At 37.7% G+C, this 18,445-nt stretch overlaps 2 protein-coding genes across 2 annotated transcripts; one reads left to right on the top strand and one right to left on the bottom strand.

The window, feature by feature from the left end:
• Nucleotides 1-188: 188 nt before the first annotated feature.
• On the top strand, nucleotides 189-2,046 carry SPCS1 (signal peptidase complex subunit 1 homolog (S. cerevisiae)). The gene is made up of 4 exons (XM_010019239.1): nucleotides 189-200; nucleotides 563-622; nucleotides 943-1,029; nucleotides 1,924-2,046. Exons 1-4 carry the CDS (start codon nucleotides 189-191, stop codon nucleotides 2,044-2,046), a joined length of 282 nt encoding a protein of 93 aa, XP_010017541.1.
• Nucleotides 2,047-3,507: 1,461 nt separating this feature from the next.
• NEK4 (NIMA-related kinase 4) lies at nucleotides 3,508-15,228 on the bottom strand (the record flags this gene model as incomplete). Its single annotated transcript, XM_010019240.1, is given in 16 exon segments — nucleotides 3,508-3,703; nucleotides 4,221-4,354; nucleotides 5,930-6,135; nucleotides 6,549-6,637; nucleotides 7,944-8,044; nucleotides 8,418-8,481; nucleotides 8,867-9,007; nucleotides 9,551-9,694; nucleotides 9,908-9,961; nucleotides 10,396-10,824; nucleotides 11,653-11,682; nucleotides 11,684-11,789; nucleotides 12,416-12,570; nucleotides 13,229-13,336; nucleotides 13,763-13,960; nucleotides 14,962-15,228. Coding segments are annotated over 16 exon segments (2,319 nt in total), but the record flags the coding sequence as incomplete, so codon positions are not given.
• Nucleotides 15,229-18,445: the final 3,217 nt, after the last annotated feature.

Genomic DNA, 18,445 nt, shown 5'->3' with positions numbered 1-18,445 from the left:
GTGAGGAGCTGCTGCTGGGTGCGGGGTGGCACTCCGTGTAATTGCGATCGTTTTTCTCGTCTGAAAATTCGAGCTTTAATCTGCTGTAAAACGAAAGTAACATACAGCTGTGTGAGGAGAACTCCTCTGTACTTTCATGGCTGTGCTATATACAGCCAGAAGGCAAAGTGTTTTCGTTAAAGCCACTCATGCAAACACAGGTGATATAAATCTGTATTCTCTGAAGCATGTACTCTCTTCTGGGGGGTTACAGCTTTTACCTCATGACATTTAGCTAACTACAGTGATATCTTGAACTTGCATTATTTATCCTGAGCAGACACTACTTGCTTTTATATTTAGATGATGTGGTGAAGACTATAGGGGTTGAGTGAATTGAGAACTTAACTGGTTTACACTTGAAATCAAGACACTGTAAGAAAAATAACTGCAGTCTGGTTTGGCAGTTGAACAAAAAGCTGAGGAGGTGGGATCAGGCTGTCCCTAGGCTCTCACCCGAAAGAGTTTAACTGGTAGGTTTGTGGTTTGGATAACTGACAAAAAAATGTGTCTCTTTCCACAGGACTACAAGGGTCAAAAATTAGCTGAACAGATTTTTCAAGGAATCATTCTTGTCTCTGCAGTAAGTATACTAGAGTTATGGGCGATAACATCCCAGATTTTGTTTTCTGATCTTACAAACAAGTTTTTTTCTGATTGTTTGGCTTAAGTGGGTCACTAAAAGCTTATGACAAAATCAGAGGGGTTCTCATGGATTCAGACTTTTCTTCTTTCAATCTGTTCCTCTCATTATTGGTCTACAACTTTGAAAACACGGTTAGAAAGATGTATGAACGGTGTTGAAAACATGTATTTTTCTACTTAACTTCCCACACACACACGAATCATGGCATGGGAAATTGTTCATTTTAAGTGTGATTTCTTTTTAAATTTTTTTTGCAGATAATTGGTTTCATCTATGGCTACATCACTGAGCAGTTCGGATGGACCGTCTACATAGTTATGGCTGGATTTGCTTTATCGTGTTTGGTAAGATTTTTTTTGCTCCCAAATCAGAAAATACATTCACCTGAATTAATCATTAAATAAGGGGCTGTCAACACAGACAAATGTTTCCTGTGTAATTCTGACTGTTGATACATATTTGTACTTTGATTTCTAGAAAGTGCTTTACAAGCTAGCAAGTGCCTTTTCTCAAAGGCTAGTAAGATTTTAGAGAACACTGCAATTTAATACTGCTTTTGAATTAGTTTTTGGTTCAATTAAATGTTACTTCTAAGTCAAGCAGATAGCACTGATAACAGAAAGGACAGTGAGTCTTTCGGTGGAGTAGCAGCTTGTCACAAAAAATGTGCAACTGGCCCATACCACCCAAAGAGAGAAGTGAGGACACAAAGAATAAATTACAAGAGTAATTCCTTATTCCTGCTCGTGAGGTGTCCTATTCCAGTTGGAGCACATTGAATGTGGGTTTGCATGTGGTTCTTACACCTTTTGAGTGTTCAGATGCAACATGATTTGACCAGTCACTACTTAACACACACATACTACCGTTTTGAAAAGCCACAATTGTTCTGTGGCATCACCATCCATCTGCTTTCTTGCGCTAAACGTCCTCAGAGTTGGTCTTACCACGGTTACTTAGCCCTAAGGCCAGATACTGGAGGGTTTCACTGGGGCATTGGAGGGGCTGGGTTGCTGGTGTTACCTCAGTAATCCAGGGGTATCCTTTTTGCTTCAGGCTGGGTGCAGTCCTCCTCCTCCTTGCAGTGAGCTGAGGTCCTTTAGTCACTCATGATTATGCAGGATACAATGTAAAATATATTTTTATGATATGAAATCGTGTGAACTTTCTGAAGACTAATTGGTACACTTCTCTAGCATCTTGATTTACATGTTCTGCCTTCATTCCATTTCTCTAAGCTAACGCTCCCTCCGTGGCCTATGTACCGCCGCAATCCTCTGAAGTGGCTCCCTGTCCAAGAGTCAGGAACAGAAGAAAAGAAGCCAGCAGACAGAAAGCCAAAGAGACATGCTAAAAGCTAAAAAACCCCATAGTTCTTTATGCTGTTACTTTGTTAAATTTTGTTAAATGAATTTCCACTAAATGATACTTCTTGGCTTGGTGTTTGGGGTTTTTTTTCTTAGTACTTTGTATACTACTATGAGTACACCAAGGTCTGCAGAGAAAATGAAAACTAAATCTTGGCTGGAGTGTCAGTGAAGTCACTGGGAAGGCGACGTGGGGGGGATGGATTAACCTCAGAAGGCTACTGGAGGTCACATCTCACTCAGGAATTTTAGTAAAAAGGACCACAGCAAATCAAATCAAATGTACTTAAGCTGTTGCCACAGCCTAAAAAATAATCTACATCTGGACTTCTACTACAGTATTTCTAACCATGTGTAAAACAAGCCATCCATATTGTCAGGTGTGTAACAAGTCCTGTAAAACAATACATAGCCCAGGGTTGTGGACATGGCTAAGAGCTGGAAACCTTGTAGGAGGGGAGATTACAGAGTGACAGTTTTTGCTTAAAGTAAATTTGCCTGGGTAGAGAAAGTAACACCTCGACTCTGCAGAATACAGTAGCTCTTGAAGCCTTGTAACCTGAGCCTCTAGTATGCCAGAGGCAGCAGGATCCAAAGGTATTGCACGTCTTTACTACTGACTGTCATGTTGGTCTCCCTCATAGGTGCTGAAGGTTACAATATTTAAACTAGAGGCAGGGAAAGAGACAGGTTGTGCATTTAAAATTTTATTTTACAAATTCAATTCCCTTTGACTTCTTTATACTCAAAAAAAAAAAAGTGCTTTTCCTGCAGTGATGGTACATGACACTGCCTGTGTAGCAACACAGTCTAGGTGCAAGGAAAGGCAAAAGCTACAATGCCCATTTCTCTAGGTGACCCTGGTCTGGGGTACTTGCATTCCTAAAAGGAATTAGTGTTTGTAAGGCAAAGGGATTTCTCCAGCTGGGACCATGGTAACCATGGCTGTGCTCCTTTCATTTTCACACTTATTTTATCCAGTTACCAAATACTTTCCATCACCTCAGTGACTGCCTTAGTAATAAAACACAAAAGGAAAGGCTCTGCTTAGAAGCAGCACAGCCCCCCTTTAGCACTTAAACGTGGCAATTTACAGATGAAGGGCTTTTGGTGCTATAAAAATTAGTAATTGTTTCTCCCTGGTATTTGATGTAATATAGCTTATAGCCTATCACACCATAGCAATGGCATAAACTTCATTACTGTATTATTACGTGACCATACCAAAAAACCTTTTGCACATTCAAACCAAAACTGGTTTTGACACTCCTTTCTGTACAGAACTCCATCTGTCCCTCTTTGCATCTATAAAAAGCAACTTCTTAAAAATTTTCATCAAGAGAATAAAAACTAAACTAAGCAGTTTCTCTTCTGAGAAAGTGATAGCCTGGTTCACATTTTAACATGAAAATTATTACTACAAAATATAAAGTTTTTGCAAGTTCACCTCCTCATTCCAGCAAAGGAGGCCAATGGATAAATGTGCTCTGTAAGCTGGTCCAGTCTATCAAATGGGCTATAAACCAGTCAGTCCTCTTCTCTGAGGCAAAGGGTCTGGTCAGAACTTCACATTTTCTTCAAGAAACTTCAGATGTCGTGCCTTGGCACTGTAACTCACATACTTGTCTCCCATATGCTCCCGCAGCTGCAGCTATTTAGAACACACACACAAAAAAAAGCCACAAAATTTATTGACATCGAAAAAAACAGGAACTAGTAAAATATTAACAAAAACCAAAAATACCAAAGCACTCAACTGAAAGTGGCATGTGAAGTTTGAAACATATACAGGAAGGAAGAAAAATGGCTGTGCCTGTTGTCCGAAGATAAGAGTTCCAAATCCAACCCAACAATTTAAAACATGAATCACGTCTTCACAAGTTACAGTTAACCATGCAGCATTTAATTTTTAACTAAGTTTTGAATCAAATGAGCTGGAGGCATTGCTCACTCAGGTAGGTGAGTGTCACCAGTAGCGACATTAAACTCTCACTTTGGACATAAGGAACATGAGGCAAGTAATGGGTAGGCAAAAATAAATACTTTTTGGAATCAACGTTTGCACCACTATATCAATATCTAAAAGGGAGATGGGGGGGGGAGAAGACTCTGCTCATTTATCCAGGTTTATAAAGAAATCAAACAATTTTATTAAGAAAGACATTCACCTCTCTCTTCACTTCATCTTCTTCTTCCATGATGCTGTACACCTTCTCAAGAAGTTTCACTCCCAGTCCTTGTACCACATCAGATCTCAGGATTTCAACCATTCTCCTAATCTTGTTAGGAACTGACAACATATCTATTAAAAAAAATACAGTAAAATGAATAATTTTTTAAAATCAATGCAGTAATAAGTACTTTCGGTACAGTCAGTTTCCATACTCTCTGCAGAAGAAGAATATGGGATGACTGAATGCATTACCACAGAATTCCAGCTCACCATTTCCATGAAATAATTGTTTATCTGAATGGGCTGGCAAGGATGAACACAAATGTCAGAATAAGAAGCACTCAGCTGCTAACTCTTGAAACACTGGGCAGTACAAAGCCAAAGCAGACAAAGTTTGCACAGTTAGGACCCTGTAACTTCATTTCAGGTGTTTCCTGTATACTCTATTACAAATATTATTTGAATGGAAAGTACTATTCTCTAATACTGCACCATCACCCAAATATTTCAATAATTCAATCACCTGTACTTACAGCAAACGTAAAAAAAGATTAATCACTGTAAAACACTAATGGCATCATTTCTGCCATCTGTCTGTTTGTCTCAACAGCCTTTGAAGCTTTTGCTCCTCAGCTGAAGCTGCCAACAAGAGACAATCACTTTATAAGGGGAGGCCTCTGTTAGAAAATGAGAACACCTTTTAATCACTGACATCACCAACACTCCTTTTACAGGACAGATCACCTTCCCAAAATATCTGATCTAATTAAAGTTTCAGCTTAGAAATGCAGCTCTGTCATCCCAAATGGTAGTAAGGGAACAGCTGGAGGATCGTACTACACGATACTTAAGGAGAAAAATAGAGAGGAAAAAAAAAACCCAAACACTGAAATGTGTACTTTCACCATTCTGTCACACCTGTTTAGAGAGTAACTCTTTCAATGCATTTTACTTTGGCTATGCAGAATCAACATACCACAGTAAAATCCAGTGCTCTCCCATTGCTTTGCCTATTACCAGACAAGTCACAACTAGAATCCTCATCATTTAAAACAATAAACACAAGAAGGTCTAAGACTTCAAAACCCCACCCTCAGGTTTTTCACCTCCTCTTGTTGCACAGTAAGTGCAGTCACAGCAAATACAGGGGTTTTTTTGTGCTTTAGAACGCATATACATACTTAACCAAACCTTAAATACAAGTAATTCAATTCTTGTGCCTGTATCTGTTGGAAAAATAACCTTGCCCAAATACTGCCATGAGGATGAACTTCTATACTCATAAAAGCCTCCCCTGTGTTTAATGCTTTGTGTACAATTTCAGCTTTATCCACAGTTCGCAAAGCTTTACAGCTATCTCATTGTTTGAATGTCTTGAAAATCTTATTTCAAAATACTCAACTCCAATTCTTCATTTTGGAAGCCTCTAAGTATAAGTTACATGGGGGAAAAATCATGTTGCAGACCAGCTTCCTCTCTTCACTAATCATTACACAGATCAAACACACATTCCTTCCTTTGGCAAGTAAACCACAACTAGAGCAGTTTTGCACACAATTATTTAGGATAATGTTTACTTCTGTAAGCATTGTTAAGATTTGAGAAGAAATAAGAGTGGATTGTCTTCTGTTGCCCACTAGCAGGTTTTCTTTGGTTATCAGCAGCTGACAACCATTCATTTAAAGCAGTAACAGAGCAACAGACCTGAAGAAATATCTTCACATTTTAATTCCTCTGATTCACCAGGTGATTTTCCATGCAAAATCAAAGTGTCTCGATACTTTCTATGAAGTTTAAACTCTGGGGCTGGAGTTGAGGTTGCACAGTTTACAGAATTGTCCTTTGAGTCCATTTTCAGTGTCCACGTCATTAGCTGCACTAAGTCATTCATCTCGTTCATGTTGCTTTTTCTGGTAGAGGAGAAGTAAGATGTGATTCAGTCACTAATAATGATGCAACTTCCATCTTCCACTCAGAGGACTTTCAAAAAGTTTAGTGAAGCCCTGATAAGTAATTCATGTTAAGTTACTACTTTGATGCAGTTTTATCAACAGCAACATTACCAGTATTTCATCTAACAAAGGCTCAGAGCCCATTCACCCAGCAAAAATTCACAATTACATGTCCCGGAAAGTTCAAGCAAGTTTATAGTCACAGAGAGACAATTAAATGGAATTCATTTTCTCTACGCATCACATACTTCTTCAATCACTCACTATGTAGAGATTAAATGCAAAAGCAATTCCTGCCATTTTTTTCCATTCCACGTCAAGGTCCAATAGAGCAGTGAAAATTCTTGCACAATATTAAACAAAACACTTACCTCTCCTTGGAATCACCATCAGACTTATCTGTAGAGCTTGTGGAAGAGCTTAACTCATCATCAGATGGGCAATGGGTTTCTCTCTTTCTCTAAGTGAAGACAAAAATTCAAATAGTTGAAAGCAATTTATCAAGTTACTGTTCTTACATGCAAGAAACATTTTCAACAAGCCTATTTTTACAGACTCAGCTTGATAATATTTGAAAGGTTTTAAAAACAAGCTAATACCCAGGACATCATTGATATTTTTTATGAAATGCTTATGTGACTAGCATTACATCGAAGTCATGCAGTTTTAACCACTATAAATGCTTCACCAAGTTCCTCTATTAAAAACAAATCTTGTATCTGTGTCAGTTCTTTGCCAACTGTATTATAAAGTCCATCTATTGGTCTTTAATACACATTTTCAAAGAATATTTAAATAATATTTTATCAGTAAGTTCCCAGCATTCCCTGAAATACACAGATTTTAACCACCTGTGTGTCTACAGTCTTCTGTTCAGTGCATAGCATGATATGCAAAACCATCGCTAGCATGTGTACATACAATAAACCTCATTTAATCTCAGTTTGTGAATACAGATGAAGTTTGTATATTTAGATACCAGCTATAAGCATACACACAATTAGGTAAAACATGCAAAACGCTTTCCATGCAAGTGCTAGGCTTTGAGTTTCAGACTGAAATTTCTTCACTGTGACTCTTCTGCATTTACTGGGATCAGTAATGTTCCCTTGATGTTGCAGAAGATTGTCAAATGTATATTTAAGACCTCAGAAAAGACGTTCTGATTAGACAAGGAAGAAAAGGTTAATAGAAACTATACACTTTTCATCTAGCAACTATCCCTTATTGCCAGCACAAATGTATGCGTTTAAAATGACTACAGATTAAGGACACCACTATCAAAGCACAATTAGATGTATCAGGCTAAAGGTAGTGTGCTGTTATTAGAAATTCAAAGCAGAATATTGATCTGTAACTGAAGCATATTTCAGGATAAACTTTTTCCCTTTCAAAATAAACACTGCAATTTAGAGACCCCATAACAATCAGTAAGAGATCTCTAGTTTTCATCTCTGACAAGTGGACTGAAAATGCACAATGAGCCTGGAATGCTAAACTGGTCTAGCCCAAACAAAAATGTAGATCAGAGACCCATACTCTACCCCAGGACTTACAAAACAGTATTCACAGAGAACTGTTATTAACTCAGAGTTCCTTCCACATATATATATACACACATATATACATACACACATATATACATACGTATATATATATGTATATATTTTAATATCACTTTCTTCTTTAATATCGCTTCTAATATCACCTTCTTCCCAGATTGTGTCTGCATTTAAATATTTTAAAAGTAGATGACACCAGTTTACCTGAGAAATACTGGGATCTGATGAAGACTGAGTAACATGATTTTCCATATGTGATTTTGCTTCAACTACTGCACTATTTGACGTTGCTCTTGCTGGAATCACTGGAAGGACAACATTTTCACAATATTTACAACTTAACTGCATGTATTTTGAATTAGTCTCTTGCTCATTCAAGAAAAAGTCTATCACCTGGCAGAAGACAGGCAGGTAGGTATTCTGTAGCTACTACAGTACACTGAAAGGTGCATATTCTGCACTTCATGTACATTTCAAAGACAAGTTGCCATCACCAAACACAGCCAAACATAACTGACTAAGCAGCAGAAAAATACAGACGTGTTAACAGAAATTTTTATTTTACTCTTAGTGCATCTTTCTGAAGAGGGTAATGAAGAACAGACAAGTTATAATTTTTCCACAAAGAAGTTATTAGCCTACTTATAGATAAAATGTTCACATGCAAATCTAAGTTACCAGAGGGAAACATCTCCCGAGACTGTCTGAGCCTCCTTCGTTCTCTTGCTGACAAGGGCCGCTCCTTCAAAAGAAGTTAATTTGGTATTAATTAGCAAACATAATAATGGCTTTTGTTATCTAATCATCTATAAAGCAAAAAATCCATTTCAACTGGCATGGAAGATAGGGCTATTAGAGTAGACCTTCTGATCATCTAACAGATGTTAATTACTTATTACAAAGCAGTCTTGGTCAATGAGACTAACATCCACTCTGGAAAAGGAGCTTCTGACTTCTATGGCTCAGCAAGTCAGCTTCTCATCCTGCGCTGAGCAGGTGCTTGACAGGACTTCCATTAGGTAGGAAGCTACTACACATTTATTTATTCACTGTGCATGCACTCAGAGAACAAACTGCTCAGAAGAAATGAGAGACAAAAGTAAGCTAATGTGGTATTCAGCACTAACCTTTGAAATGACACCTTGACTGGTTTTGGCACCATTTAGAGATTCAGAAGCTTCAGCACCATGCTGCTCTGCACACCTCTGTGTTGTCTTTGTGTTCACATCAGAAGGAAAAGGCAAAGGCTGGGGAGCAGCTGTTCTGAACTTGAAAAAGAAGTGAGCAAGAGTTTGTACATTTTTTATTAAAAGTACTCTACAATCTAGAAGACATTCTGACATGGTAAGGCTGGATGCCAGAGGTTTTGGATTCTTCTGTAACCTCTTCAGCAGCTTCAGCCATTACATGTTTGTTCCAAAGTCCTAGTAATTTACTACCTACTACAAGTAGCCTTATCAGCAACAGTCAGGAAAGGTATTGCTGTATATTTTGTAGTCACAGTGAGAAGACCTGATGGAAATTGCTAGGAAAGACTGCAGCACAGCACAGTGTTCACTGTGTGTCCTTGCACCCATCTGGCACACCCACCTCACACCTGTGAGCGCTATTGAGATGTTCAAGGATTTACGGAAGCTGCCTCCAAAGGACATCTTGAACGTTCTGCATTTTGTTACCAATGAAGTTATAGAGATACACGTGGAACAGGAATAGCATTAAAAAAACACCTTTTTTAAACACATAGGTCCCTTTTTTAAAGATACAAAGGAGTCTTAAAGGAAAAAGGAGAATTATTTTTTGAGTACCTGCACCTTCTCTGAAGAGACTTCAGCAAGCTCTCTTTGCTTCTGCCGTCGCTGCCGTGAGAGAGAGGGTTCACTGACAGAACTATGAGGCTGCAAGTGGAAGGTAACTTTTTCCTGAGCATCTCCAGAAGCTCCATGACAGGCATCATCCTAATAAGTAGAACTGTTTTAATAAAATGTAGACATGCCATTTCCAGAGATATACATACACACTTTAAAAGAAAAAAAATTAACACAGGCCATTTTACTACCTGGACTGTCACAGTTACAACCACAATAACCTCTTACTTGAGAGACAGTTAAAAGAAATACCTATGGTAGCAGCATTTTTAAGCTACTAAACCTTTAAAGAAGGACACTTACTTGAATTAAAACAGGGACAAGTGGTGCCAGCAGCTTTTCAGTAGAATCCAAGCTCTGCAATAGATAACAATTTCTCATCAGAAAAGTGCGCACAAAAATATCATTGTAGACCAAAATGCAATGAAATGACAATCACCACCTATTAGCCCCCCCATCCAAATCAGGACCAACAAGATCAGCCAGGCCTATTTAGAACAGAGAAGTTATAAAACTATTCTTACCAACTCTCTTCTCAGCTGAAAAAGAAAACTGTTGTTCACTGTAAAGACAGAATTCCTATCATCTAGATGCAAGACTAAAACTACTTCACCCTGCTGCCTTTGCAAATCTGAAGCCAAGGTTCCGAACTACTTCAGCATCTTCTTAATTGCATCAGCAGCATCCTACTTTGACAATAAACATATTCAGCAGCTCTCTGAATTTTAAGAACTGGCCACTAGCTAAATCTATTTTATAAAGTCTATTTCAACTAAGCACAAATGCATTACCAGATCAGTTTGCGTTTGGTCCCGTGACACAGGCTGCAGGAGTTTCAACGTGCCACCATCTTCTCCTGTAGCATGAACAGAAGACTGCTTAGACTCAACATCTTCAGCTTTGAAGACTTGCTTTGCTCTTTGCTGTAGCCCATCTTCCTTCATTGGTGGGCTACTGGATGTTGTTCTAGAATTCCCTGGAACATTTAAATTTCTCTTTGCTTTATTATTCTCTGGAACATGCTCACTGCCACATTTCTCACTTCCATACTTCACCCTTGCTGGTGGTAAGATACCAATATTCACATCACTAACTGTAGCTAAGGAGTCTCCCAGGTTGTTCAAATCATTACTGCTTGGTTTGCTTTCCAACTCAACAGCTCGTTTTTCTGACGAACAAATTTTGATGGCTTTAGATTTGATAATGTAGTCTTCTTCATTCTAGAATTAAAAGGAAAACAAAAGTTAATTACCTTTCGGGTATTACACACATATGAAAGAATACTCTAAGTACCTAAGGAAAATCATTAACATACCAAGGTACATAAACTGCAAGGAAATTCCAATCAATTACAGATTAAGAGCCTCAAAAAAGCCACAACCCACATTTTTTTAAGAGATACAGACTGTATGTGCAAATGACCTCTTTCAGGCATTGGTTTATACACATGCAGTACACCTACTTTTCATCAGGACCACAAAAGAACCGTTGTACTCCCTTGGCTCTTCCATATGGGAGGAGCCAGCAAGTACCAACAGTTTCTAAGATGTACTACACCATATACATTCAGTATTTCAGCACTGAAAGCTTAAACCTAGAATAACAGACTCATTACAGAAAACAAGAAACATGCACAAGATTAACCATTACAAAAGATCTGTTCTAACCGCTGGAAAGAGTTCCAAAAATAAACAATTTTTGGTTGTAACTATAATTAGTTTTTTCCAGTCAAAGCCATATATTTAAAAATGATTACCACTTGTCATCAAATACTTGAAAAAATATTTGATCTCCAACAGTGCCCCTCAAATGAAAAAATGGGTGTTTTTTAGCGTTAAGATATTGCAATTAGTTTTACTGATCCACAGCTGTTTTTACTTCTACTCTTGCCTAAACACAATTCCTTTCTTCATACACATTTTACACATTGCTAAGAATCAGATCTATGTTCTCACAAATGCTTAAGGTAATTCTTATAAAACTGTGCTTTTTCATTAGAATAAGCAAATAGGGTTTGTTTTTTCTTAAAGAAAAAGTATGTAACTCACAACTTCGTATTTCCTAGCTTGCTCAAAGGAGTGATTTTGGTGTTTTTTTGCTATGAGATTCATTCTTTACTGAGACCACAGAACAAGGATCTTTAGGTTTACAATTCACTGTTCTCTTTTGACTTCTGGCTGCTCTCCTGTAAAGAAAACAAGAGTTCATTCAATCACCATTAACGAGACCTTAAGATATTTCTTATACTGATTTAAAAAACCCCACCACACTAAACAGCTTATATACAGGGAGTATAAGATATTGGGCTTTTTCAACAGACTGTGCACAACGTACTGGTTTTCATCTCTATAAAAGGAGCTTAAAAACACCATTCAGACTCTGCCAGCAACATACACTTATTCAACATAGCACCAAGATCAGTCCTATCTGGGGACAGTAAAATAATTGACTAAACCTGACAAAAATAGTTGTATCAGTGAATATAACAAGGAGCTTACTATTACAACTCTAAGCTGATAAATGGCCTCAAAGAACAATATGGAAAGGTGTGTATTCCGTATCACTTCCTTCTTTTTCTATTAACCCATGAGTAAGCTGTGCAATCCTAACCATTGCATTTACACACAAAAATAGTTTCCATTCTAATTCCCTCCTATTTCTCAAAGAATCTAAAGAAACTCATGTGTTCATATGCTTTGTAACTGCACTTGACATAACTTATACATCTACAAAAAAATAAGAAAAGTTCTAAAACAAAGACCACAGTAACACAAATATTTTGCACAGAGCACTCAAATGAAAGTATCTTACGATTTTGTGGCTTCCAAAAACAAAGAAATTTGGTGCTTGATATATGGCTGTCGTAATATGCTTTTCACACTAGGCCTTTCCTCAGGTCTTTTACTGAGCATAGTTCTTATTATTTCTACCAACTGTGGGCTGTAATCCTTTGGCATGGGTGGCAACTGTAAAAAGAAAGGGAAGTCTGATATTACTTAACATATTTGTCAATAGGGGCTACTGCTAGATTATTTATGCATGACAGCTATATTCAGTTACATCCTTTCCATAAAGAACTGTCTAATTGTTCATATGCTTGAAGTTACCCAAGTGCCCAACATTAAACAGAATATAGAAATCCTAAGTGTTTTGTCTAAGAACTGTTTGTAACTTTATTAGTATCAGCAGTGAAAGTTCTGTGAATAGCCTTAAAAATTCAAATAATTCCATATTAACTTCATCATATACCAAAGCAGGACGGATACTTAAGTAAGCTAGTTTTACCTAACAGGAAAATGGCACCACATGAAGAGGGATTTCATATTTTGCACTATGCTTAACCCAGAAGCAAATTAAGAAAGTCATCTCAGAACTCTGAAAATTAATCAGTATACTACTTACACAACAGGGTAACAAAAAAACTTTAGCAATATCTACAAAGTAATAACTGCTTGGGTCTCACATTATATCATACCCCACCACGAAATACCAGTCTTACAACATATGTGATGATGCATGTAACATGTATTTTTAACTCCATGCGGTATTTCTGATTGGAAAAGATAATCCCAGTTCTAGACAGAAAATTCCAGCAGAGATAAAAAACAGTGTAGAAGCTTTTACCTTTCCTTCAATAATTCGATACACCAAAGAGTTCATGTCTTTAGCATTAAAGGCATGTTTCAGCGTAGCCATTTCATAAACGCAGCAGCCTAATGCCCAAACATCAGACTGAAAGAAAAGAGAGAAAAAAAAGTTTGGGGAACTTTTTATTGTTCGTAGAAGTTAGTCACCTGCATTGGAAGAGGCCTTTAGTGACTGTCAGTTCATTATGACCAAACTCCATTGCAAACTTGAGGCTTCAGTCTCAATCTACTTTTCATTTTGATCAACTGAATTATTTTCTTCTGAATACCACCAGATTTTTCTGAAAAGTATAGCAAGTTTCTGTTTGTAGGGCTTTTCCTTTGCTTTCTTTTTAAGTACAATAATGGTTTTAACTGGCAAATAAAAATCTTGTGATTTTTCATTAGAAGAACAATTTCCCCTCAGCTCTTGCTCATTATAGACAAGAAATTTAAGACAGTAAGATTGTAATGTGCTCAGACAGACAAAATAAATTGCCTAACAAACAACATTTGCATTAACATACTCTACCTTGTAGTTGTAGGGTTTGTTAGAAAAGAGTTCAGGGCTCATGTAGTACGGTGTGCCTATGAGAGTGCTGGCCATGTCATACTGGTTTTCCAACACTCTGGCTATTCCCAGGTCACCCACTTTGATTATATTTGTTCGTGTCAGAAAAACATTTTGAGTTTTAAGATCTCTGTGCAGAATGTGCTTTTCATGTAAATACTGGGGGGAAAAAACATGTAAATAGAGTTAAGCAACTTCTAATCGGTCCTTTACACTGAAAAGTAAAACCACATTACACAAGTCAAAGAGGAAAAACACAAATGTAGAAAAGAAACACATATCACTACCAAAGTCAGGAGTGCCCCTGCTGAAGACAACATTAGTAAATTAACATTAAGAGTGACTGATATAGGCATGAACCCAAAATTTGGCATCGCTTTAGTGAAATCTCTCTGTGTGGCTCTAACGAGCCAGCAGAAAAGTAGAAGTAAAAACGTAAAGTTAAGACTCAGACTTTAACTTTATGCTGCCTTCATTACTTGACTATCATTTCTTAGTCTTAAGTATAAAATTTAAGTGGACAATACATAAGCTTTGTGTAAATGGAAGAAAATTAGTCTTACAATGAACAAGAACAGGCAGTACTGAACATTTGCTATGTCTGATCACAACAGGCAACTTTCAAATAGAATTTTCTGACCAATTTCTTATTTCTCATCTGGTCTTTATTACTTTAACAATTGTTTCTGAAGTTTGATAGCCTTCAGTTATTAAATTTCAAGAGAGTGACATAAGATTTAACAGAAATTACAAATTAGTAGTCTAAACTTACCATTTAAAAAACACCAGCAAAATGTCAGAGCACAAAATGCTCCTGAAAGAGTCTGGTTTTTTTAAGAAATGACATTTCGTAAATTTAGTCTGAACTTTCAAACCAGAGAAGCGTTTCAGACTAGAATTGCAAACACCCAGGAGATCACCACTATCTATTGTGATAAAGAGATGTAGACATGAAATATGATAGCAATTTGTTACCTAAAATAGTTAATCTGATTGCAGTGACCTGGGTACATTTATAGTATACTAATAACCACGGTATGTAGATGCTAATCCAGTCAAACTGGAATTCAAAGTCTGCAGCCTAACTGTGGAATTTTTAAATGCACAAAGAGCCAAATGAAATTTCTGTCTGAAAGTGACAAAGTTACACTTCATTTTACCTGCAGTGCCATGGCAATCTGGACAAACCACTCCACCACCTGATTCTCAGGCAAAAGTTTGCCCTTCTGATCTTTAAGCTTGTGATACAGATCTCCTCCCTCGCAGAAGCCCATAACAATATATAACAGGCCATCTTCTCCCTGCCAGGACTCTCTGTAGGTGACTATGTTTGGGTGTTTCAACTGGGATAACAGCTGTGCCTCTTGTTCTGCTGCTTTCCTCTCTCGGCTGGAAGCATTTTTAAGGTTTAACCTTTTGATGACATACTGTAAAAGAAATTGCAAGGTATATCATAAGAAAGGAAAGTAACTATGCAGAAGCCCTAGGGAATACCCCAGATCTAAAGGAAGTACAGTATTTGAAATCTCTACACATTATTCTATATGGAGGCTGCAATTTGTCTAGCGGTTACACATTATTTCACCACTATGCCATAAAAATGGAACAGCTTTGGCTATTCTATTCATCTACCTCAATATATCTCTGCACAGACATTTCACAGTGTTTAGCTTTGTTTTGACTCATGTTCACATTTACCTTTTTTTTTTCCTTACTCTCATTTTAAATGTGTGTTTATTGTTCATCTCTTACACCTGAAATACATGTTTGTCCATCACAGTTACTTTCAAAACAGGTCATTTCAGTAACAATTTTTAAAACAGAATAAAGTTAAGCGAAGTATGCAGTCATGTGCAAAAAATTACAATGGATGTCTAGGATAAAAGCCATCTGGCCAGGATTATTTTGCTCTTCCCTGCTAGAAAATCAAACCCAACTCCTTTATTTTAAGGAAAAGTGGACTTTTGCTTTCACTTGTTCAGAAAGGAAGCATACATTTGTAAAAAAAGAGATACTCAAAAAATAACATCTCACAACTTCAGCAAACATAGTTCATATATCTGAAGACCAAAAAATGTTGTTAAAATCCCACTGCCATATTCACAAGAAACACCTGGTAAAGCTGAATTTCCGAATGCACAAAATAATGCTGCTGAGCTTTTCAGGTCTGGTCATTCTTTCCTTAAAAAACCTCTACCTGACAAAAGACAGAACTGACTTGGGATTAACTGCTTTGTATGAAAAATCTACAAAATGGCGAAGTATGGGAGAATAGGAAAAAGGTTTCTATCAGGAAAAGAAACATGGCAAGTAGAGATGCAGCTGGAGGGCTGGTACAGTCAGGGGCACACTGAAAAAACACTTTCTCAAAAACCTGAAAGCAGACATCATTTACTTATTTAACAACTTCCCTTAAAACTGTCTGTTGCATTTATGAGTTTCTGTATATGCGGGCTTAAACTTATTCAAGAAGCAATGAACTATTACAGGGAAGTAGAGACTTTTGGTCCTACTGAAAGACAAAAGGTCTTACACTCATCCCTAAATTTCTTTTATTCTGGATTAAGATGGGTTAAGATTTTTTATTTTTTTTTAAGATACACATGAAAGCTGTTATTTACTTCCCTCGTATGTGCTACATCACATGTGTTTCTTAGGAATTTCAGGATTTAGCAAAAATATAATCGAAGCTGAAGATGTGACAATAAAATCCGTAACACAGATTCATCACACACAGCACCAATATTTAGTTCTGACCTGGTCCCTTCCTGACATTAATTTTGTGGTAATCACTTTTAGGGTATCAGCTTTCCACACAACAATCATGCCATGGTAATACACTTGACCCCACTCCTACCTGAGAGCTTTTAAATTGAAACATCTAAATCAATTTTTGCTTACTCAGTTTCAGTGTCCTTCCAATTGCTTATGGTGTCTACTTGCCAGGCTGGTCCTATTAATTTAGTCCAGCACATTTAATTAGTGGTGGGGAAGACTGTTCCAAGGCAACCAATTATGCAGAAATCAACAGTACCTTGTGATTTTGTGCACCTAGTATCCAGCAGACCTCTGAAAAACTCCTCAATTCTTACAGTCTGTGACAATACAAAGCTCCCAAGAGGAATATAACAAAACTGTGTACAGCATCGTCTAAGTTTAAAATAAAATAGAAATGCTGTAACTACTATGTTCTATGTGACAAGCCAACTCCAAATGTATCCTTGGGCATGGCAACCAGAAGCTTTTAGCTTTATATCAGCATCTCTCTTTACAAGATATACTATCAGAATGCAAAAAGTATACATTTAGCCTAACTTTAAACCTAGCACTGGTTATATTTAATTAAACGAGCATGTTATCCTGGCAAGATTCCCATGGAGTCTATTGCAATGGTATTCTGCCTTATTTCATACCAAGTTGTGTACAAATTGAACTCATTTTTTGTTTTAAACATTTGGAGCCACTTGACCTTCTTCACGAAAAACCCCAGCACTCAGCCAACAGCAAATATGCTTAAATAAAACCTGATTTCTTTCACAGAACATGCAGCACTATGCCAAAGCCACAACAAAAAATCCTGATCATCCCGCTACAGAAGAAAGTTTATGAAAGTTGGCAAAACACACAGTAAAACACATCAGATATTTAAGGTAAAGTAATGATAAGGAAGCAAAGCTCTTGCCAATGTTAATGACCAGCAGCATGACAAAGAGGTGAAATCCAAGGACCTGTATAGGGTTGAAAGTCACCTCAATGCACTGTTTACTTTTAGGACGATAAGGTTAGCAACTCTTTGCTGACATTGGACTATGCACCGTGGTGACAGGCCCAGGGGGAACAAGAGGGAACATCACTGCTACCCAACTCAAATCCAGAGCAATTCCAGTTTCTTCCCTGCCTTCATCCGGAAGGGACACACCCTCTGATCACTGCTGGGCAAGCTCTTCCCATCATCTCTAGTCAAACCCTGGGTGCAAGGCTCTCACCCAAGGTTCCTGTGGTACCGCTCTTTAGACATTCGCTATCCCCCTTTGTTTCTCCTCCTGCATTTCCTATCAAACACATCTGCTTCGGCCAGGCAAGGCAGATCATTTCAAATTTCCAACAAAAAGGCAAAGACAAAAATGCCCACACTTCAACTCTGCCATAACCGGAACTCTGCCAGGTTCTGCCACAGTAGATACAGCGAACACAAAGCCCATCTCCCTCCAGCAGAGTCGATGCCAGCAAAAGCCAACACCAGAGGCTGGTTTTTCCACCCTTGCTATCACTTCTGTCTTCACCGCGTGCAGCAACAAGCCAAGAACAACCTTTTCCGCTTCATGCTAGAAAGAGCAGGCTGTATCTTCTGCCACCTCAAACACTACCAAACCTAGGTTTTCCTGCCCCAAACAAGGTATTATACATTAAAAGCAAGCAAACAAACAAACAAACAAAAAAAAAAAAAACAAACCAAAAAACCCGACCGATGCGCAGTCGTATTTAAACAGGAAGGAAGAAAAAAAGTGAGAATTTTGGGGGTTTAGAGTTTTATTTTTGAGATTAAGGGGAAAGGGGGGAAGAGTCTTCTCCACATCTTTGATAAAAGCCTTCACAGACAACGGAGGAAAACAGTCCCCGCCCCAGCGCCAGGTCCCCGTCACG

This window comes from Nestor notabilis, unplaced genomic scaffold, assembly GCF_000696875.1.
Source record: "Nestor notabilis isolate BGI_N333 unplaced genomic scaffold, ASM69687v1 scaffold28727, whole genome shotgun sequence".
Classification (NCBI taxonomy): domain Eukaryota; kingdom Metazoa; phylum Chordata; class Aves; order Psittaciformes; family Psittacidae; genus Nestor; species Nestor notabilis.
Note: the sequence above shows the minus strand (reverse complement) of the source record. Positions and strands in the feature narration are given on the sequence as shown.

Excerpts from the sequence above, each read along its gene's own strand:
- SPCS1 (XM_010019239.1), top strand. Across the intron at positions 623-942 it reads GAATCATTCTTGTCTCTGCA|ATAATTGGTTTCATCTATGG; the intron begins GTAAGTATACTA and ends TTTTTTTTGCAG. Across the intron at positions 1,030-1,923 it reads GATTTGCTTTATCGTGTTTG|CTAACGCTCCCTCCGTGGCC; the intron begins GTAAGATTTTTT and ends CATTTCTCTAAG.